We start from the raw sequence: 24,325 nt of genomic DNA, 5'->3' as shown, positions 1-24,325 counted from the left end.
CCTGTATTATACCCCAGAGCTGCACTCACTATTCTGCTGGAAATGGGGTAGCCTTCATGTTACGGTGTCATAGGATGAATCCTGGACTGCAGCTGCTGGCAGAGGTTAACATTTCCTGAATTTAGTGCTGCAAACTGTGATAAGATTATGGGCTTCAATGCAACATTTGTTACCTTGACATTTTGATATCTTTACCCAGAATTCTAAGAGAGGGTTTTAAACCTTTGATTACTGTGCAACTTCCAAATGGTAAGATAAGAAAAAGAATCAACCGGCTACACCAGAGGAGACCCAAATATCTGACCTTATCTTGCTATTCTTTAATAAGTCAAAGAAGTAGATTTTACAGAAGTAATCATAAACTTTTCATATAGGGTTTTATAGAATATTAGGGATCAGTATTATAGTAGTTATATTCTTGTACATAGGGGGAAGTATTATAGTAGTTATATTCTTGTACATAGGGGGCGGTATTATAGTAGTTATATTCCTGTACATAGGGGGCAGTATTATAGTAGTTATATTCTTGTACATAGGGGGAAGTATTATAGTAGTTATATTCTTGTACATAGGGGGCAGTATTATAGTAGTTATATTCTTGTACATAGGGGCAGTATTATAGTAGTTATATTCTTGTACATAGGGGGCAGTATTATAGTAGTTATATTCTTGTACATAGGGGGCAGTGTTATAGTAGTTATATTCCTGTACATAGGGGGCAGTATTATAGTAGTTATATTCTTGTACATAGGGGGCAGTATTATAGTAGTTATATTCTTGTACATAGGGGGCAGTATTATAGTAGTTATATTCCTGTACATAGGGGGCAGTATTATAGTAGTTATATTCCTGTACATAGGGGACAGTATTATAGTAGTTATATTCTTGTACATAGGAGGCAGTATTATAGTAGTTATATTCTTGTACATAGGGGGAAGTATTATAGTAGTTATATTCTTGTACATAGGGGGCGGTATTATAGTAGTTATATTCCTGTACATAGGGGGCAGTATTATAGTAGTTATATTCTTGTACATAGGGGGAAGTATTATAGTAGTTATATTCTTGTACATAGGGGGCAGTATTATAGTAGTTATATTCTTGTACATAGGGGCAGTATTATAGTAGTTATATTCTTGTACATAGGGGGCAGTATTATAGTAGTTATATTCTTGTACATAGGGGGCAGTGTTATAGTAGTTATATTCCTGTACATAGGGGGCAGTATTATAGTAGTTATATTCTTGTACATAGGGGGCAGTATTATAGTAGTTATATTCTTGTACATAGGGGGCAGTATTATAGTAGTTATATTCCTGTACATAGGGGGCAGTATTATAGTAGTTATATTCCTGTACATAGGGGACAGTATTATAGTAGTTATATTCTTGTACATAGGAGGCAGTATTATAGTAGTTATATTCTTGTACATTGGGGGCAGTATTATAGTAGATATATTCTTGTACATAGGGGGCAGTATTATAGTAGATATATTCTTGTACACAGGAGCAGTATTATAGTAGTTATATTCTTGTACATAGGGGGCAGTATTATAGTAGTTATATACCTGTACATAGGGGACAGTATTATAGTAGTTATATTCCTGTACATAGGGGGCAGTATTATTGTAGTTATATTCTTGTACATAGGGGGCAGTATTATAGTAGTTATATTCCTGTACATAGGGGGCAGTATTATTGTAGTTATATTCTTGTACATAGGGGGCAGTATTATAGTAGTTATATTCTTGTACATAGGGGGCAGTATTATAGTAGTTATATTCCTGTACATAGGGGGCAGTATTATAGTAGATATATTCTTGTACACAGGAGCAGTATTATAGTAGTTATATTCTTGTACATAGGGGGCAGTATTATAGTAGTTATATACCTGTACATAGGGGACAGTATTATAGTAGTTATATTCCTGTACATAGGGGGCAGTATTATTGTAGTTATATTCTTGTACATAGGGGGCAGTATTATAGTAGTTATATTCCTGTACATAGGGGGCAGTATTATAGTAATTATATTCTTGTACATAGGGGACAGTATTATAGTAATTATATTCCTGTACATAGGGGGCAGTATTATAGTAGTTATATTCTTGTACATAGGGGGCAGTATTATAGTAGTTATATTCTTGTACATAGGGGGCAGTATTATAGTAGTTATATTCTTGTACATAGGGGCAGTATTATAGTAGTTATATTCTTGTACATAGGGGGCAGTGTTATAGTAGTTATATTCCTGTACATAGGGGGCAGTGTTATAGTAGTTATATTCCTGTACATAGGGGGCAGTATTATAGTAGTTATATTCTTGTACATAGGGGCAGTATTATAGTAGTTATATTCTTGTACATAGGGGCAGTATTATAGTAGTTATATTCCTGTACATAGGGGGCAGTGTTATAGTAGTTATATTCCTGTACATAGGGGGCAGTATTATAGTAGTTATATTCTTGTACATAGGGGGCAGTAGTATAGTAGTTATATTCTTGTACATAGGGGGCAGTATTATAGTAGTTATATTCTTGTACATAGGGGGCAGTAGTATAGTAGTTATATTCTTGTACATAGGGGGGCAGTATTATAGTAGTTATATTCTTGTACATAGGGGGGCAGTATTATAGTAGTTATATTCCTGTACATAGGGGGCAGTATTATAGTAGTTATATTCCTGTACATAGGGGGCAGTATTATAGTAGTTATATTCCTGTACATAGGGGGCAGTATTATAGTAGTTATATTCTTGTACATAGGGGGCAGTATTAGACCATACCTCGGCTGGAGAAATCTTCCCATCCATTTGGTGCTCAGACCCTCCGGGGTTAGCCGTGCTTCCCCAGTGTAAGTGGAGCTGGACAGCTGTGAAGTTATTTGGGAGTCCATGGAGACGCATAGATGGTGGCAGAGAGACCTTCACTGTCGTAATTAAGAATAAAAAAAAGTTAATGAGTCACTTTTTGTCATGTAAGTTTTACCACCTACCATGTATTGTCCGGACGCAAGGTCAGGATATGTGAATGGCCGCCTCTATCACTGCATGTCCCTTTTTTTGCAATCATCTCTTTCGCCCCTCTACAGGTGTCGCCCCCTAGTGAATGGGCTTTGTTTATTCAGTTTCATTTCTGTGATAGATTACTTTATGTTGTGATTGCTGTTCCCCAGCCCCCACCCCATGTATAGAAGCCTCTCCTCCTCACTCTCTTCTCACCGTTTACACCCTCATTGTATGGGGCTTCTTCATCGCCCTCACTTCCAGCTCTCCTGCCGCACACTATTCTGTCTTCTACAAAGTGCCGATTGTCCCCGTGGCCGCATCTCCTGACAGAGCCTCTGGTCTCCCTCCTCCAGGATCGGGGCCAGCGGAGCTTTTGTCCTCATCGCCCTGTGCCAAGATCAGGCAGCGAGATATATGTCACCAGCGCGTTTCATCCGCACATATTTGTGATGACTTCATGGTAACCTTCCCCACCACCCTGTCCTGTCATCAGGAGAACATCAACAAGGTCCACCTCGCGCTCTCACCCTGACCCTAGCAGTTGACAGAGGCGTCTATCAGCACCCAAGCTTCATCTGTCCGGACAACTCCTCTACTAACAAGCTGCTATTTATAAAGACGTTGCGATCTGGCATTAGCTCATTAAAAGACACCCCAGGAATTCAGAGGAACCACTACTGGACCATGACCACAATGTGGACCAGTACTAAACACTGAATGATACCCGTCAATTGATGGACACTGCAACTCTGATTAATTTGTCATTTGTTCTGTTAAAATCCGTCCACGTGTTCAGGAGATATGGCCCCAGGAATGTTATATAGGAATTAGCGCCAAAGACACACCCCCAGAGCATAAAAATATGTCTCCGCCCCCTTATCGTTGGCGCTAACCGACATTTAACTTTCAAGCGTTGTATCTTTTGAATGGGTGGACGGATTTGGAAAAAACAAAGACCAAATTGATCAGGGGCCCCGGCCGAAATTATGTGAGGTATGTTATTCAATATTTAGTACTTGGCAATAGAAGCCTATAAAGTAGGCATAAAAATTAGAAATGAATCCTTAATATCAGTGTTCGCGGGATTGCTTGCGAAGTTACGAAGTCGTTTGGACCTTCTGAAATGTGATGGGTGAAAGTTGATTTTTATGTATATGTTAGGGGCATTCGTAGACAAATTAGGGGCGAGGCCTAAACATGAATGAGGTACCACCTCAAATTCTTCTCGAATTGTCCTGTTGAGTGGGGGGGTTGTACAAACTCATGGACAACTTAACCATTAACCAATCACGCTGGCTATGGTTGTATATTCAATCAGACGTGGCAGATAACAGAGTGCAATAGACTGCACTGAGCTTCACTGGACGCTAATAATCTGAGCACTGGGACCCCGACTAATCCTGAGAATGAAGGGGACATAGCCCTGTAGAGCCGTGTGGCCAGATGCCACATTCCCAGGATCAGTGGGGGTCCTAGAAGTCGCATCCCCCACAGATCCTAATGCCCTGGCAATAGGCCATCCCTTTATTAGATGGGGCTACCCCTTTAAGGACATCTGCATCCTTCTTGTCCCGACTATACAGGAACGTGACCTTGTTGCCGGAGCACATTCCTCAGCTCATCCTTTTTCTGGGAGAATCAGCAGGAACACAAATCCTCTGATCTCATCATTGCTAATGGAAATTTACATTACAGTCCCCGGTAAATGTTTGTGGACCCCCAGGATTTAGGTGTGGGGGGCACCAGAGCCACCAGTGGATGCCCACTCTCCTTCTTGCAAGTGAGTAGGCCTTGCATAAAGCATCAGGCTGTATTGGGCATCATTCACAGAAGAAGGCTGAGATGTAATACCAGACACGGCCTGTGGACACTGGTGGCGCTGTTAATTAGGCAGGTACACAATGCATATGCAGGAAGCAGTACTAAATCTTGAACACACAATGACCGGATGGGAATGGTCACTATATATCTATACCTTTGATTTACCCCATTGTGTGTGGGGTCATCACTGTACAATTGGTGCTAACGACAATAGAGTTGTTTAAGGTAAATTACCATTTTTTAGCGCTTGTTATTTAGCCTCTTCTTTAGACGTTACATCCTGACCCATCTCATAGGATGTGTACATTCAGGGACGCATAAATAAACAACATGTTGACTTAATAAGACAATCCCTTTAAAGGGGACTCATTCCTTTTAAGTAGCAGTCCACAGTAATAGCACCATGTTATAGAGCAGGAGAAGCTGAGCGAATCGATATATAGTTTTATGGGGTAAAAGTTGCTAGTAGAACTAATAATTTATCTTTTGTTTAGGAGTCCAAGGGGCGGGGCTACTACCGTTTCCTTATCTCCGCCTACTGGACTCAGAATGAAGAGAGTTCTACCTGCTTAAATTACTATTTCTAATAATCCTTTCTCCACAAAACTATATATCAATCCGCTCAGCTCCTCCTGCTCTATAACATGGTGCTGTTATGTTGAACTGTAATTTTAAAGTGATGAGTCCCCTTTAAAGGGATTGTCTCCTTTAGTCTCTTCAGTCCTAGGCAGCCGAATGTGTGAATGAAATTTATTTATATTTCTGAAAATAACTATGAACAGATGTATGGGGTCAAGCTAAATAATGACAGGGCAAGGGGCACCTCAGGGTGTGACCTTTAACTATGGAGCCCTTTGACCTTTTGTGCCCTTCCTAAACATGGTAGTTGAGACAAGGAGTTTTTGTCAGTGCCATAAACCTAGATCATGGAGGTGATGACAGAGACAATCCTTCACAGCTTGGTCATACATGCCGAGCTTTCCCTTTGTATCGAGTGCTGTCACACTACAACTCCCATCATGTCATGACAGGGAATTGTAGCTCAACACCAGACCAAGAACAGCTCCATAATTTAGAGGATTGCACAACAAAATATGATTTTTTTCCCAAAAAAAATAGCGCCACACCAGTCTACAGTTCGGGAGTGGTATTGCGGCTGAACCACATTAGCTTCAATGGAGCTAAACGCCGCAATACCAAATATGGCCTATTAGAAGGGAGTGGCGCTGTTTGTGGAAAAAGCTGCCAGAATTTTGTTGGATAATTCATTATAAATTACATTTTTTTTTTGTAATCGCAGATCAGAGATAAATCCCATCAGAGGGCTGACCGACAGCTGCGTCAAGCATGGGGTACAATTAATCCAGACACAGGAGGAGAAGACATGATGGATGACAAAGCATCTGTATCCAGGCATAATAAATCAGCTTATTATGGAAAAGGAGATAATAATACCACCATATAGATTCTATATAACAACACCATATAGATTCTATATAATACCGCCATAGAGATTCTATATAATACCGCCATAGAGATTCTATATAATACTGCAATAGAGATCCTATATCATAACACCATATAGATTCTATATAATACCGCCATAAAGATCCTATATAATACCGCCATTGAGATTCTATATAATAATGCAAAAGAGATCCTGTATAATACCACCATAGAGATCCTATATGACACTGCCATAGAGATCCCATATGATACTGCCATAGAGATCCTATACAATACCGCCATAGAGATTCATTATAATACATAGAGATCCTATATTATGCCACAGATATCACATAATACCGCAATACAGATTCTATATAGTACCGACATAGAGATCTAGTATAATACCGTCATAGAGATTCCTAATAATACTGGTTTGCCAGATAGATCCTATATAATACCGCCATAGAGATTCCTAATAATACTGGTTTGCCAGAGAGATCCTATATAATACTGCCATAGAGATTCTATATTACACCACCAGAGAGATGCTACTTAATACAGCCATAAAGATCCCACATAATACCGCCAGAGGCATGCTATATAATACAGCCATAAAGATCCCACATAATACCGCCAGAGGCATGCTATATTATACAGCCATAGAGATCACGCATAATACCGCCAGAGGCATGCTATATAATACAGCCATAAAGATCCCACATAATACCGCCAGAGGCATGCTATATAATACAGCCATAAAGATCCCACATAATACCGCCAGAGGCATGCTATATAATACAGCCATAAAGATCCCGCATAATACCGCCAGAGGCATGCTATATAATACAGCCATAGAGATCCCGTATAATAACATTATAGAAATCCTACATGATACCCCCATAGAGATCCTAGAGATTCTATATAATTATACACCCATAGAGACCCCACGTAATTCCGCAATACAGATCCTGTATATTAAGGTCATACAGATTCTATATCATACTGTCGTAGAGATCCCACATAATACCACCATAGAGATACAACATATTACCTCAATAGAGACTCTACATAAACCCGCCATATAGATTCTATATAATACTGCTATAGTGATCCTATATAATACTGCTATGGTGATCCTATATAATACCATAATAATCATCCTATATAATAGTGCCAGAGAGATTCTACACAATTCCATAGAGATTATAGAAAATACCGCCTTAAAGATCCTACATAATACCCCCATAGAGATCATACAAAATACATCATTATACCACCACATAGAGGAGACATACCGGTAATTACATCGGGTGAATGTGGCGCCACCTGGATGCCGTATCCTTACATATAACCGCCATATAGTGGGTACAGATGATGAGCCACTTACCTGTGTGACCGTTATTGGTGAGGGTGAACGGGGCGCCCCCTGGTGTGCTGTACCCCACTGGACGGATAGGAGGTAATGAGGCGTCATAGGACACGGCCCTCGTCTGTATGTTGATGGGAGACTGAGACTTTCCACCGCAGTCGGGATACGAGTCTGCCCAGTGCTCCTGCCCATGGTCACCTGCACACAAGCAGACATATGCTCTCAGGTGTAGAAAGATAGGAGATCACTTAATCACTTTAATTTGGGCACAATGTTAGATTTGGGCTCTTACATGTGATCCTGCTCTGCTCCTCTCCCGCACCCCAGCATGAGAATGACCCCCACAGCAGCACCCAGGTGTGTGACACCCTGCACCCAGTGATGGCCTCAGCAGGGGCTTCTCCTGGAGGGGATCCCCCAGTGCTGATCTCCTATTGCTCCCCTGTAATTCTGCACAGTATCCCCCTCAGACACCAGTGTGGTCATCCTGCTACACGGGGACACTTCTCTGTCCTGTCTGCAGCTCCTGCACACTTCTCTTCTATCCTGCTACTCGGGGGAGACTTCTCTGTCCTGTCTGCAGCTCCTGCACAATTCTCTTCTATCCTGCTACACGGGACACTTCTGTCCTGTCTGTAGCTCCTACTCACTTCTCTTCTATCCTGCTACACGGGACACTTCTCTGTCCTGTCTGTAGCTCACACACACTTCTCTTCTATTCTGCTACACATGATGCTTCTCTGTCCTGTCTGCAGCTCCTACACATTTCTCTTCTATCCTGCTACACGGGGACACTTCTCTGTCCTATCTGCAGCTCCCACACACTTCTCCGCTATCCTGCTATACGGGACACTTCTCTGTCCTGTCTGTAGCTCACACACACTTCTCTTCTATTCTGCTACACATGATGCTTCTCTGTCCTGTCTGCAGCTCCTACACATTTCTCTTCTATCCTGCTACACGGCGACACTTCTCTGTCCTGTCTGCAGCTCCCACTCCTATCCTGCTACACGGGACACTTCTCTGTCCTGTCTGCAGCTCCTACACACTTCTCTTCTATCCTGCTACACAGGACACTTCCCTGTCCTGTCTGCAGCTCCCACTCCTATCCTAATACACGGGACACTTCTCTGTCCTGTCTGCAGCTCCTACACACTTCTCTTCTATCCTGCTACACAGGACACTTCTCTGTCCTGTCTGCAGCTCCTACACACTTCTCTTCTATCCTGCTACACAGGACACTTCTCTGTCCTGTCTGCAGCTCCTACACACTTCTCTTCTATCCTGCTACACAGGACACTTATCTGTCCTGTCTGCAGCTCCTACACACTTCTTTTCTATCATGCTACACGGGACACTTCTCTGTCCTGTCTGCAGCTCCCACTCCTATCCTAATACACGGGACACTTCTCTGTCCTGTCTGCAGCTCCTACACACTTCTCTTCTATCCTGCTACACAGGACACTTCTCTGTCCTGTCTGCAGCTCCTACACACTTCTCTTCTATCCTGCTACACAGGACACTTATCTGTCCTGTCTGCAGCTCCTACACACTTCTTTTCTATCATGCTACACGGGACACTTCTCTGTCCTGTCTGCAGCTCCCACTTACTTCTCTTCTGTCCTTCTCTGAGCTGCTGCTTTTGCAGATTGTTTGTAAATAAAAGCTTATGAACTGTAAATAGAAGCTGTAGGAAGTGTCTGTAGTGTCTGCTGAGCTCAGCTGCTGGGGATACACTGCTCTGCTACAGTACTATACAGGGGATACACGGCTGTGCAGAAGAGCTCAGTGGTGCTTCTCAGTTTACGCCACCTTTGGACTGGTCTGTTTTTGCGCCTATATTGTGCATAATTGAACAAGTTGCTAATGATGAATGATTAGTACGGTACTGCTCTAGACCACCAGAGATCTCAGCATTACCCCATTCAGTCTGCTCTAGACCACCAGAGATCATGCCATTACCTCTCCACTGCTTTAGACCAACAGAAATCCTGACATTACCCCACACTGCTCTAGACCACCAGAGATCTCAGCATTACCCCTTCCTTGTTTGAGACCACCAGGGATTCTTACATTACTGTTCTACTGTTCTAGACCACCAGAGATCCTAACTACTGATTACTGTCCTAGACCACCAGAATTAACTCCTTAATAATAATTACGCAGCGCTGCACACAACTTGCCAAATCAGTCCCTGTCCCCTATGGGGCTCACAATCTAAACAACCTACCGGTATGTTTTGGAGTGTGGGAGGAAACCGGAGGAAACCCACTGATCTATGTGCACAGACAATACCCAGGACCTGCATTCTACTATTTTTTACTCTGTATTTGTTGTTTATGGCCAATAATTAGGGCACAGCACCGTATTTTTTTTATATATATATTGTGTCCGCCTCTATAATTACCGCGCTCACTACCGGGGATACTGACATGGAGGACTATCCCATTCTCCTAAATGACTATCCTCCTGGCGCCCCCCCCTGCGCTCCTCGTACATAAGACGTGGTGTATTATTATGTGAATCAGGCGGCTGCAAAGACATCACAGAGACTCATCAAGCAAACCTACAATTTAGTAGGAAGGAACATGACAATGAGACTGCACCGCGGCCTCCTTATCATGTGAAGGACATTGCTGGAGGTCACAGATCTGCAAGTAGAACGCTCCCCCGCAGCACAGAGTGTTTCAGGAGAAGGACAAGAAGCAGTAGTGACCGGCTCAATCATTACATCAGGCTGCATGGAGGAAGGATAGTGTGTAGGAGGATGGTGGAGACTGGTGGGTGGGGGTGGACAGAAGACGATATATAGATAAGAACAGGTGCAGCACAGAGTGTTTCAGGAGAGGATCTTGACTTATATACCTATGAGACGTTAGTAAAGGTAGCGATGTTTAGGGTAGTGCAATAATGTCTGGCGTAGGAGAAAACTTGCAGAAGATCACCGATCAGTAGAATGGACAAAGCCCCACAGCAGCACAGAGTATTTAAGGAAGAGATCTTCACATATCTATCTATGCACAGCACAGAGTATTTCAGCTGAGAAGTGATCTAACCATAGGAACGGCAGTGAAATATCCCTTTATGTGCCGAAGGGATCAAATGAATAATTGATGCGTCATAAACCCCTTTAATATGCAAATCCTTTCCACATACCTCTACAATGAGACTCTCTAGGGAAAATCCATCCCCCAGAAGACATCACTACTGACAACTCCATCCAGGTTTTATGGTGGGCTTCCACTTCTGGCGCGATGGAGGAGGGGGCTCACAATGTAACCAGGGTGGTCCATTTCCATCTCAATCAGCCCCTTTCATCCTTTCCTAATCTGAATTCAGGAAACAATCCCTGGAGTTGTGAAGTAACAGAGATCTGATCCACCCCCACACAGCAGCTTCACCTTCACCAAGGGTGTCCTAAATATAGACATCGCCCAAAAATAGTGGCGGGACTTATCACATCCTAGGCCAGATACTCGGTAGCATCCTCCTGGTCTAGACAGAGGAAGTGTTCAGGCTCAGGGCCGGAGCATGGAGTGCAGGACTATGAGAAATCTGACCAAAAGTCACCACCACAGAGGTCTGAGATCCAGATCAGGAGGCCATGATGCTGGGACCATATCCAGTACTATAGACCCATGGACCCTGCTCCCAGATTTACTCTGGAGGTTTCGGCAAATATTTGCAGTGACAAAAATTTACGAGCAGTGCCGAAGGGGTTGACATTGAGAATTGGCTCCAAGCGCATGGCCTCCATCGTGGTGACCTTCTAACAACGAGCACTGATATTTCAAAGGACAATTTTTGGCCGGGTTCCACAATGTCAAAATTGGGTTAAAAAAAGTTCCCGATATGATCCCTTTTTTATTGTGTTTGTCTATTTTATGCCTCGTGTACACAGAGTTGGCACATCATTTCGTTAACTTTGGTCCGTTTTGTCTCCTCGTGTTTGGTTGCATGTTTTTTTTTTTACCTTTTTAGGTCAACATAGCTGTGTGGGGGTCTTGTTTTTGCAGGATGAGTTGCATTTTTTTTTTATTTGAAGGAACCATTTTAGGCAAAATGTGTACAATAATAATTTTAATAAAGGGGGGGTTGAGAAACAAAAAGACCTGACCAACAAAAATTGGTTTGCAGATTTTGTCACTGATTTTGCTTCCGATTTGCAATGGTCTTTGCCGCGATCACCCAATGAGGGTTTAAAATGCATCCCAAGGGTTTCAACATTGTTAATGACCCATGGGGACTTATTAGGGATATTTATCAGGGCTTCTACGACAAGTGGCACAGAAGCCCTGAAATAATTGCAATTACTAGCGAAACACCAGTAATTTTCCCCTTCACACCATCACCATGCCAAGTGGGCGTTAAGGGGGAACGAGTAGGGTCAGAGTAGACCACGTTTTTGCGCAACCACCTGTCGGATACATCAGGAGCTTCTTGATTTATCAGGTAGCACGAGTGATGGTGTATGATAATCTCCCCTATATTTTCTGTGCTGGTTGGAGCAGATAAAAATTTCAACACTACCCCCTGGATCGTATGTCTAATTGAAAATCTTTAAAAATTCTAAAATTTCAGGTCAAAATGAAATGTCACTTTTGAAGGGTCTACCTTAGTGTATGTCTGGATGACCTTCTATCTCCACAGGTACATGTAATGGAGGGTACAAGACATCTCATCTTACCTGTATAAGTCCATGAGGAACCTGAGGGAGAAAAACAAAAAGTTTTTGGTAAGAAACATATGGTTTAGGATTACATTCTAAGCCAATTTCTGAATAAACCACCACATACAAGATGATATTTGGTATACATCACCTAATTTTGATTGCCTTCCTAGGGCACAGTGAACTAAGAGTGAGTCCTATTTCTAAAGTTTTTGCTCTTAAGGAATTCCAATACCTAATGAAACCAGTGGGTACCAACGGAAATTACGGGAGCTGGATGAATACCTTGGGAACCACACTGCGTCATGAAAAGTTTTGATGTTTGGGAACCATCCCCCCAATACAGTGCCTTTGTTATTAAAAGGGGTCAAGATGGGACCTCCATCAGAGAAGAAAGATGTCAAAATGATGGACACCACAAGGAACTCTACAATCCCCCATTAAAAGAACCATAATGAGGTAGGTGTGATCATTGGCCTCTACCACAAAGATCCTAAATGGTCCTGTCTGGACATTGTGGCAAATAAAGCTTTGTAAATTTTTGTAAAAAGGTCTCTTGAGGCCTCGTAAATAATCAGTCGGGTGACACATTAACTACGATTAGTAAGCCATTCTCCACGCATACTTGCTCTCTTAGTTTAATTATAATCCAATGAATCTGTCACTTCCCAAAAAAGTTACATAACCCAAATAACCATATATGTCAGGATGTGTACATTGTCTTAAGGTGGCGCTATTTCATATGCCTTATTGAGTGAATCACCAAATAACTGGAACATAGGGTTGTCAGTATTAACTATGCCCCTTAAAATTAGGGATCAATTTAAACTATTTGAAGGGATTTGGTTAAACAGTTTGGAGATGACTGAAGGGATTTGAGTAATCAGCATAAAACAACAGTTCGTATTGTTGTCACCTCCTCCCCCATGTTTGTGGTAGGACTCTCCGCTAACAAGCACTAATTAGTGTATGCAGGATAACCAGGGGCCTAAGAAGACAAGCACAGGAAAATGTGTCCTCATATGTAATCCCCATTACTGGAGGTCATCAGAATGAAAGGCTTAGATACACCAGCTGAGGATGCATCCTTTGCTTTCAATCTGTGGTTTCAGGACCTTTGGTGGTTCTTTGAAGGTCCTGAAATGGCTCTTGTGTACTTGTGTGTTGAGAGCAGGTACAAATGTATGAAGATTTCATGGGTGGAGGTCCATATGGGTGGCTTAGGTAGCCCAGGGCCCCCTACAAGACTTGGACCCCGGGCGACTGCCCAAACTGCCTATATTGTAATCCACTTCTGAGTATCACACATGACACATGAACACCAACCAAGCAGATAGTATCACACATACAGTGACTATATGAGACAGTATTACACAGGATAGGTTTAGATATACCATTTTATGGGAGGAAAATGCATAATTTGACGGGATTAGACAGTAACACAAGGGACAAGATTAGATACACCATGTTAGAAGGGGCTATAAGACATAATACAACTAGATCAGACAGTTTCACAAGGGATATGATTAGATACATCATTTTAAGAGAGGGTACATAAGACACTTTACGACTAGATAACAAAGTATCACACATATTGCGATTAGATACATCAACATCACAATGGAAAATTTAGATACATAGAATTGGCAGTTGAATAGGATTGGATTAAGAGACTCAGTAGAAAGTATTACATTTGATAATACTAGTCTCACAAGACAGTATCACATATTTGATTAGATACACCGCTCAGCATACAGTAACACACATGACAGAGCATGTAGAGAGTAACATACATGACAGGCTTAGATACAGCAGATATATCTGTATGGTGTTAATTTCTTTATTTATTTGGTGCTCACAGATTACACATGCGTGTTGTCTTATATATGACATAATTACACGTCCAGCTCGGATACATCTGTACAGGCTGAGCTTATTCAGATAAAGAAGATATTAAATCTTTATTAAAACTCGTCTTGGGGGTCTCATCGCTCAGGGGGCGACCTCACTACACAGGAAAGCGAGGCTTATTGGAGAGATTCAGTCATGCCCCCCATCCTGTCCCCGTGTGCCTCCCTGGCACACCACACACTTTCCCACACAAAACAAAGCGGTGGCATCATTATGAACAGACAGAGATCATTTGGCCGGGCCCCAGGGGCGGTGGCAGGTCCCTCCGTCTTTTCATCCCCTTTAACAACCCAGGATTATTTATTTATGTGAAAACTGTGCTGTCATAAAATGATTAATGCCTATATAATACTACAAATGTATGTGTAACCCATGGCAGCCAATCAGCAATCAGCTTTCATATCTTACACTGCTCTGGAAAAATAAAACATGCGTTCCGGTTGGTTGCCATGGGCACCAGAGACAACTGAGGCCTTGTGTTGTGCGTTCTCACTATTTTCCAGACCTCTGCTTGCTGTCGTTGAAAGGGAACAATTTTCTGTATAACCAAAGGCTAACAGACCATCTACAGCGACTCATGCAGCTGGTGTTTTTGTCACAGTGTATCAGTCTAAGCTACCTTTATAGTACCAATAAATCTAATCTGTTGTTCTCTGTTATCAACCAGTGTTATTAATATAAGCGGTTCTAATAAGCTACCAGTTTTAGATAATGGCCTTGGCTTGTATGTTTTGGTCAAAAACTCACATTTTTACCACAAACTATTATGTTTAGATATGACAAAGGATTTTTATAGGCTTAACACATATTTTTCCCGTTTTGGGGTAAAAACATTTAAAATGACAGAAATTTGTGGTAAAATGCGCTTCGTTTGGTGCGTCACACTAGTATGAGTTGGAAACAAATCCTTTACACAGTGTTAACTTTTAAAGGAAAAGTCCAGGACCATAAGTTTATAAACATTTAAAATAGCACAAATTTGTGTTAAGATGCTATTTGCTTGGTGCATCATATTGCTACAAGTTGTTGACGCAGCGTTATACACAGTGTAAACATTTAAAGGGGAAGTCCAGGACCACACTTTCCAGAACCATGTGTAATAACATTTAAAATGCTGCAAATTTGTGTGAAAACTTGTTCGTTTAGTCATATTCGCAGTGTTAACCCTTAAAGGGGAAATTCAGGACCATACTGAGCGTACTATCCCTGTAAGAGGGGGTGGGAATACTTATATATATCCATTACATATGTACTTTGTGTGATTTTCTCAACAAGTGCGCCATTTTGACTGATTAGAATTAGAATTTATTAATACTGATCTACCTTTACCTTAACAAAATAAACTTGTCGACCATGTAGAGCCCCTTTAAGTGTTAAGGGGACGTGGAAAAGTCTGCAGGTTTAATCCTTCCCCTCCTTCAGTTCTGAACTTTTAATCTTCCAGAATGTTAATTAAGACTCCTGGAAGACTAAGCTGTGCAAGATAAAAACCGTGACGGATGGTGGTGGGTGCAAAAGGTGCAGTATCTCATCCGTTATATATGTCAACTATAGGTCCTTCTTTTGTCATTTTCTAAGCATATAACCTTTCTCTGGCATACCAGCGCCTGGGAAAGCTGGGTGACTACTAAGATATTGGAACTCTGACTCTCTATACATTGCTTCGAGATACGAGGGATATTTTACTAGATTTTTGGAGTCTGAATCCAATGCTTTACCTTCCAATGTGCTTGGAATGGTGAATGGATACAGATGTAGCAGAGCTGGATTTGTCAAGGTTCACATGTAGCAGTGTAACCCAGCATCGTATATTGCTACACGACAAACTCAGCACTGCTACGTCAGCTTTATTGGCATCAGAAGGAGAAATCAGCTTGAAGGGCAATCAATATCACATTGGCGCGTTCTCCGGGCATACCTGCTACCGCTGACTGTGCAATCCTTAGGAGGAGAACATAGGACGTCAGCATCCCGTGGATCCCATAGGTGCTGTGGGCATGCATACTGGCGGCGGGGCTCCTGGCGTCTCGGGGATTGGGCTCCGCTAATCACACTGCTATGACAATGAGTTTTTCTGGTCCAGCAGCTTTTAAACTCCAACCTCATTGAAACTCGCAGTGTCCTTTCAGCACCACACGGCTCTTTTTAAGGTGGTCCTGAATGGGCAGAGTCTGAGGGGCAGGGCTAGGGGATCAGCTGGATGAGCCCCGCACTCAACACCACTACACCACACATGGCTGAAGCCTGCATGTGCAGGAAGGATCCTAGAATTTCTTAAAGGAATTCTCCACCTCAAATCTCAATTATAAGTCCCTCAGCCGCAGAGCATTCAGAATACTAACAAAAACCATGTTAGTCATCACACAGCTTTCCCAGGCTCCTGAATGGCACACGTGCCTGTTAGGCAGCAACATAAGATGTGTCTATATTCCAAGTTCTGGAGAAAGCTAAATAATTTTTTATTTAAGAGTATTAAAAGCCAGATATATAATATACATATAATATAAGCCAGAGGCATGCGACTATATACCAGATATTGGGAAAGTTGAATCATTTCCAATTTAATGATATCTAAAGCCACCATATTATTCATCTGCTTTCCCAGGCTCCTGAATGGCACTAGTTATGCTGTAATATAAGTCATACCGTTATATAAATAGTAATGCAGTAATATAAATAGTTATACAGTAATATAAATTAGAGGGATATATATATATATATATATATATATATATATATATATATATATATATATATATATATTGGATTATGGGAAAGTTGAATTATTTCAAATGCAAGTATACCAGCAGCCACTATATTAATAATCACACTGCTTCCCGGGCTCCTGAATGGCACATATATCTAGCCATGCACTAATGCAAGTAACAGGAATGTATCAGTAACCTCCATATTAGTTATTATACTGCTTTTCCAGGCACCTGAATGGCACATGTGCCTAGTTATGCTCTAATATGAGTCAGAGGCATGCATCTGTACACTAGATAATGGGGAGTTGAATAATTTGCAATGTAGTTACTATTATCTGCCATAGTCATCACACTGCTTTCCCAAACTCATGAATGGCACTTCTGCTGAGTTACTTGGTAATATAAGTCGGAGGCATGAATCAAAATACTTGAAAGCCAAATTATTTCCAATGTAAATATATCAGCAGCCACCATATTATTCATCCTACTTTCCCAGGTTCCTAAATGGAACACGTATAAGCCTAGTTATGCACTAATATAAGTCGGAGGGATGTATCTGTATACTAGATATTGGGAAAGTTGAACTATTTCCAATGTAAGAATATGTATAGCTGCCATATTAGAAATCACACAACTTTCCCAGACTCCTGAATGGCACATGTGCCTAGTTATGCTCTAATATAAGTCAGAGGGATGTATCTATTTACTAAATATTGGGAAAGTTGAACTATTTCTAATGTAATAATACTTATAGCTACCCCATTAATCATCACAATGCTTTCCCAGACTCCTGAATAGCACATGTGCCTAGTTATTCTTCAATATAAGTCAGAGTGATGTATTTTTCAACTAGATATTGGGAAAGCTGAATGATGATGTAAAAATACTAAGAGATGCTGTATTATTCGTCACACAGCTTTCCTGGACTCCTGAAAGGCATTTATTCCGAGTTACATAGTAATATTGTCCACTGCACATTCCAGCAAATAATTAATATTGTCTCTGTAATGAAAAGTTATAACATTTTCCAGTATACTTTCTGTTTCAATTCTTCACTTTTTTCTACATTTCTGATTTTTGTAATGCAACAGGAAGCTTCATTGTTTACTTCCTGGAGATAAAACTCGTTCCCTGGTCATGTGATGTCACACAGGTGCACGGCTAGTTATATCCCTGGTCATATGATGTCACACAGGTGCACGGCTGGTTATATCCCGGGTCATGTGATGTCACACAAGTGCATGGCTTTTTACATCCCTGGTCACGTGATGTCACACAGGTGCACAGCTTGATATATATCCCTGGTCATATGATATCACACAGGTGCACGACTCGTTATAATCCTGGTCATGCGATGTAACACAGGTGCACGGCTCATTATATCCCTGGTCATGTGATGTCACACAGGTGCACGGCTAGTTATATCCCTGGTCATATGATGTCACACAGGCGCACAGCTCGTTATATCCCCGGTCATGTGATGTCACACAAGTGCACTGCTCGTTATATACCTGGTCATGTGATGTCACACAGGTGCACGGCTCGTTATATCCCTGGTCATGTGATGTCACACAGGTGTACGGCACGTTATATTCCTGGTCATGTGATGTAACACAGGTGTACGGCTCATTATATCCCTGGTCATGTGATGTCACAGAGGTGCACTGCTCGTTATATCCCTGGTCATGTGATGTCACACAGGTGCACGGCTCGTTATATCCCTGGTCATGTGATGTCACACAGGTGCACGGCTCGTTATATCCCTGGTCATGTGATGTCGCACAGGTGTACGGCACGTTATATCCCTGGTCATGTAATGTCACACAGGTGTACGGCACGTTATTTCCTGGTCATGTGATGTCACACAGGTGCACAGCTCATTATATCCCTGGTCATGTGATGTCACACAGGTGCACAGCTCATTATATCCCTGGTCATGTGATGTCACACAGGTGCACAGCTCATTATATCCCTGGTCATGTGATGTCACAGAGGTGCACTGCTCGTTATATCCCTGGTCATGTGATGTCACACAGGTGCACGACTCGTTATATCCCTGGTCATGTGATGTCACACAGGTGCACGGCTACAGAGAGGGTGAGTTTCCCAATCCTCGGTCCATCTCAGATTTTGGAACACAAGTCAGCTACACCTGCATCAGGTGCATACAAAGGTGCAGATTGTGGGTCTCTCTCGGTCTCCTGGCAGTGACTGCAGAGTGCTGCATGTGAGAGCCAAGACCGCAATGTCTGGGACTCCACACACTATGTGCAGTTACCTGTGTAGTTTGCAGGGGGCGCTAGATTCAGGATTTGTGGCGCATGTTCTTTAAGAAACTGGCGCCCCCTATGCTGCTCCGGCAGAGTGCAGCACCTTTTTTTTTGGTGCACTTTAACCGCAAGCGTGCGACACAATTCCATCAGACACTGCATGATAAATCCAGCGCACGGTCCGAGAGAAATTTGAGTGCAGAAATTTGTGTCACATCAGCGATAGTGCAGCACAAATGGGTTGCCTGCGACACAAATTTGGTGCAGACACTTCTTAAATACCTGTGGAAGCAGTTTCCACTAGAAAGAACGTGCAAAGTCCGACAGAAAACTGGCGCAGGGGCTTTAGTAAATCCGGGTCTGTGAGTTTTGCTCATATTTCCCAGGGCCTTGTAGTAAGGTCAGGTTTTTCTTTATTTTTTTTCTGGGTCAGTACGCCCAAATTTGGGAATATACCAAACACATAAAAGTCACCCGCCCCTTTAAAAAAAAGGAAATACACACAAATTGGTGGTCATTTACTTACCCGGTCCATTCGCGATCCAGCGGCACGTTCTCTGCGGCGGATTCGGGTCTTCCGGCGATTCACTAAGGCAGTGCACCCGATGTCCACCAGGTGGCACTGCTGCGCTGAAGTCCGTCGGAGTTCACCATCCTATCTTGGGTGCAGGTAAGCACGTGTCAAGCGCCTTTTTTTTTTTTTTTTTTTAAATTTCCAAATCCGTCAGGTTTTCTTACGGCCACGCCCCCGATTTCCGTCGCGTGCAACCCGGCGCTGATGCGACACAATCCAATTGCGCAAATCGGAAATATTCCTGTAACCCGTCGGAAAAACGCGATTCGGGCCCTTAGTAAATGACCCCCATAGTGTACAAATAACCCCAAACTTTTTTGTTGTACACTCCTTTTTTTTTACTCCTTTTATAAAGGGGAGGTTTGTGTGTTTGGTATATTTATGTAACTTTATAGACTTTTTATTTTTTTTTTATTAAAACTTTATTTTTTGTGTTTAGTTTTTTTTTTTATATCAGTTGGCCCCATGAGGGGACAATTACATGAGATTGTTTGACTTCTTACATATCACTTTTCTACTTATGTAGTGCATTACATTGTATCTCTTCTCCATTAAAGGGCACCTACCACCACAAGTCGGGTGGTAGGTGGATCAATAGGACGTGAGGATAGCCCTTTTAAGGGCTTATCCTCACATCCACACACGGTTTCGATAACTTTTATTATCTTTATATTCAAATTTCCTTATGCGGCTACTGGGGCGTGGAGTAGCCACATCTGAGGTTACACGAGGCGGCTACTCCACGCCCCGGACTGCAGACTGCAGGATCGCCGGACGAGGGCGAGTAGGAGGGGAAAAGAGGCTACCGGGGCGTGGAGTAGCCGCCTCGTGTAACCTCAGATGTGGCTACTCCACGCCCCAGTAGCCGCATAAGGAAATTTGAATATAAAGATAATAAAAGTTATCGAAACCGTGTGTGGACGTCAGGATTAGCCCTTAAAAGGGCTATCCTCACGTCCTATTGATCCACCTACCACCCGATCTACCTTTATAGGTAGATTCGTGGTGCTAGGTTCCCTTTAAGACCGACCTCCAGGTGTTGGGACAAGCAGACATTTTCAGTGCTACCATTTTGGGGACTTTATGACCTTTTGATCACTTTTTTATTTTTTATTTTCATTTATATGTTGTGAAATGGCAATTCAGACATTTGGATACAATTTTCCATTTCAGGGTTTACAGGCAAGAATAATCGCTGTTATATTTTGAATTACGGTAATTTTGGGACACAACTATTTTATTAATGATAAATTAATTTTTAAAACATTTTTTAAAAATATGTTTACTTACAGTTTTTTAGGCCCCTGGGGTTTCTGGCACCCTAGGGGGTCTGATTGCTCCCACCATATACTGCAAAACAACTGGTGATTATTGGTGATTATCCTGCAGATCTGTTTCGGTCTATCGCTGACAGACTTTTACAGATACAGTTGAATGATAGGCCTGTCTCACAGACACTGAGGGCTTTTATTGCAATGCTACCGTGGGGGTAGGAGGGGGAGGTCATACACAATCTTATCCAAGATAGCAGCGCTCACATGTGATTCTTATCTTTAATATAAAACCAGCAGCATGTCTCTAGGTGCTTACTGTAGATAGAAACTTCTGAAGGGACCCTCCCTCTCTAAACTTGACTTGTCTCAGATAAAATTTGACTGTTCTCTGCTAATTGTCATATGACTTTGGGTGAGATTTTTTTTTTTATAGGTAAATGGGGAAGATTTCACTTAGATGAGGAAACTCTTAAAAGGAAATTTTATCCCCTACCTGAGAGGGCTGGTAGTATTGTGGGGTAAAACCTGGTGACAAGTTCCCCTTAAAGTACAAATTGGTACGGGAGGTAGGTATCAAAGATAGAGAAGGTAAAAAATAAGATGTTGCATGTGAGTTCTTGGTTTTATTCAACAGTATGGAGGTATATCTGAAATGTCGGGATCTGTGATTGCTGGTAGAAGACATCATTATTCGACATGCGCTTCTTACAACCTTTAAAATCTGCTTCTTACAAGCTTTAAAATTCCAGAATTCCAAAGAATTTGTAGGAACAGAACCCTTAAAGGTGAAGATACTTTACCTTTTTTAATAGTCTAGTCCAGGTCTCCATGACAACACTCGCAGTAGTGCAGTGATAGGCTTTGGCCTGTAATTTTCGGTGCTTATATCCCAACATGGAAGACAGATATTACAAAATGGTTTTCCCATGTTTAATGTTCACTACAGGGTCTTTGTATATCCCTTCTTTCCATCTCCTTTAAAGGGTGCGGAGAATATCCCGCTCTAATGTCGTGATGTAAACACTGGCAGAACTTGGCCGCTGAGGCTGGTTTTCAGGACGGGTGCGGAGGGCGGCAGGGGCCGGGTACATAGTAAGGATAAGGCTGCTTATACTGATTTCTATTACAGACGTGTCATGTAAACATTCGCCTGTCTCCCTGCTCAGCCGCCATCCTGACAACTATCCTCTCCGGCCAATATTTGACAGTATTTATATTACCGAGTATGAGGAACAATATGATACAAATGAAGATGTGAATATATTCGGGATTGGGTAATGACATGACGTTACTTATCCTGTACTGATCCTGAGTTACATCCTGTAGATCTTCTTTTTATATAAAAGCAAAAAACACAACAATAAACAAACATAAAACAAGACATCATTCCCAGCAATAATTAGCACAGGACAATAATATAATCTCCTGGCCCAGCTACACACACAACATATAAATCACTGTCTAGTAAAACAAACAAAAACTGCACCCAGTCCCGCTACCTTATCTAATTTTTATTTTCCCCTCCCAAAAATAAATTGATAAATAATATACACAAGAAAAATTTTACCATCCCATCCCTACAAACAAAATGACTACATAATCACTACATCCTGAAGCAGCTACTACTCCCAATATCTCCACCTCTCCTATCCTTTCCACAGCATATCCTTTTATCCTTATAATAAAATAAAAATCATACAATAATACAAAATAAAATAATAATACAGAACCATAACATAAAAACCAGGTTCAGCGCCTGCAAGCCCCACATCACTACATACTCACTACATAAAAACAAAAATCTACTGTGCAGCATCAGCCCAACACCAGGAGAGGAGATGACAGACTAAGGGACACTAAAGGAGAACCCCCTCCAAAGGAGAGAGGCCCTCCCCGTGCCCAGCCTCTCATACTCCAGAGAGCGCACCTTCACCAGGAGGGGAGAGGACAGACTAAGGGACACTAAGGAGAGAGGCCCTCCCCGTGCCCAGCCTCTCATACTCCAGAGAGCGCACCTTCACCAGGTCACCCAGAATGTTCATAACCACCTCATCCACCGGGAGGATTTTACGCTGCGTCGATACTAAACACCGTGCGTTCCACGTGTGGTACCTGACCACTAGGCTAACTAGGAATAACGTGCAGCGGTCCTGGCCACCCAGGCCTCTGAATGCTCCATAGGCCCACTCCGCATAGGAGAGACCGGCCAACCCGGGCCAATGGATGGAAGCGCCCACCCGGTTGTACACCTCTGTGTGGTCCATGCTCTCCAGCAGGCCAGCGCACTCCTCCCGGGGACAACCCCTTTCCTCAGAGCTCCTACACTTCAGATTGTCCCTCACACACAGCTTTCCATGGAAGCAGCGCCAAGTCACGTCCCAAAACTTCAGGGATCCTGAGGAAATTCAAAAGACTTAAAACCAGGCAATCCCTGAGGTCTCTTGTCAAAGACTTTTCTCTACATGTTTCTGATCTCCTACATTCAGACCCCACCAGTGAATCACCTTCAGAACCGGGGTACCGTAAGCCAGAAGATGCGGTGTGCAGAGATCCTTTACATTTCCTCTATTCTCCCATCCCTGGAAGATAAGCTAAAACCATCCCCTACAGAAGTATACCCACGGAGGAGCCCTCTCTTTCCAGAGGTTTGTGACATTGAGCTTCAGAAAGGTATTCACTTGGAATACCATAGGGTTGACCACACACAACCCTCCTTGTCTCCTCGTGTGGTCACAGGTAGAGGGCTGTAGACAAAACTCACAACTTCCATGGTTCCTTGCCATGCCCCAACAAACCTTCCATTAGATCGTCACCAAAGTAAAAGTCCTGGAGGTGCACGGAGGACTCGAGCTATACCATTTGCACCGTTAATGCCTCTTTTTGGTTGCTGTCACTGTCCTCATGAAAGCCTGCAGAGCCACAGTTATATAACATAGCAGCTTGTCCTACTGTACGGTACCTGGCTTTCCTCCTCTGTCTGGATCTCAGGTAGCAGCCCCATCAACTCTGTTGGGCGCTCCTCAGCTCTTCCTGCAGCCTCCTCACCATCTTATTGGCTTCTTCATACTCAGAGAGGTGGCATAGGTGGAAATAGACTCCTGTCGGGTACACCTGACTATTTAAGGAGGGTACCCCTAGACTGGGGGCTGACGTTATTAGATGCAAAGGGGTAAACATTTGGGTACTATTGCACTTTAATAGGGTTGGTGACCTGTGCCTTTAAGATGTGTTCTCACTCCTCCCCTGTTGCTTACCTCATGATGTCCTCCCCACCT

General features: G+C 42.5%; 1 protein-coding gene across 2 annotated transcripts in view; it reads right to left on the bottom strand.

Annotated features, from left to right (window-relative positions):
- Positions 1-16,366, bottom strand: part of CA14 (carbonic anhydrase 14) — a 33,560-nt gene extending 17,194 nt beyond the window's left edge. Inside the window, exons 1-4 of one of the 2 annotated variants that reach the window (XM_072114943.1) lie at positions 16,143-16,366; positions 12,332-12,352; positions 7,663-7,842; positions 2,784-2,926 (exon numbers count right to left, since the gene is read on the bottom strand). In XM_072114943.1, coding sequence (XP_071971044.1) covers positions 2,784-2,926; positions 7,663-7,842; positions 12,332-12,352; positions 16,143-16,227 — 429 coding nt within the window. In that variant the 5' untranslated portion in view covers positions 16,228-16,366. Of the gene's footprint in view, positions 1-2,783; positions 2,927-7,662; positions 7,843-10,800; positions 11,219-12,331; positions 12,353-16,142 lie in introns of those variants that run through there. The other variant, XM_072114944.1, reaches the window with a different exon arrangement.
- Between the last annotated feature and the right edge of the window lie 7,959 nt (positions 16,367-24,325).

The sequence above is a fragment of the Engystomops pustulosus genome, chromosome 7 (genome assembly GCF_040894005.1).
Source record: "Engystomops pustulosus chromosome 7, aEngPut4.maternal, whole genome shotgun sequence".
In the NCBI taxonomy this organism is placed as follows: domain Eukaryota; kingdom Metazoa; phylum Chordata; class Amphibia; order Anura; family Leptodactylidae; genus Engystomops; species Engystomops pustulosus.
This window is presented reverse-complemented; position numbering and strand designations above follow the sequence as displayed.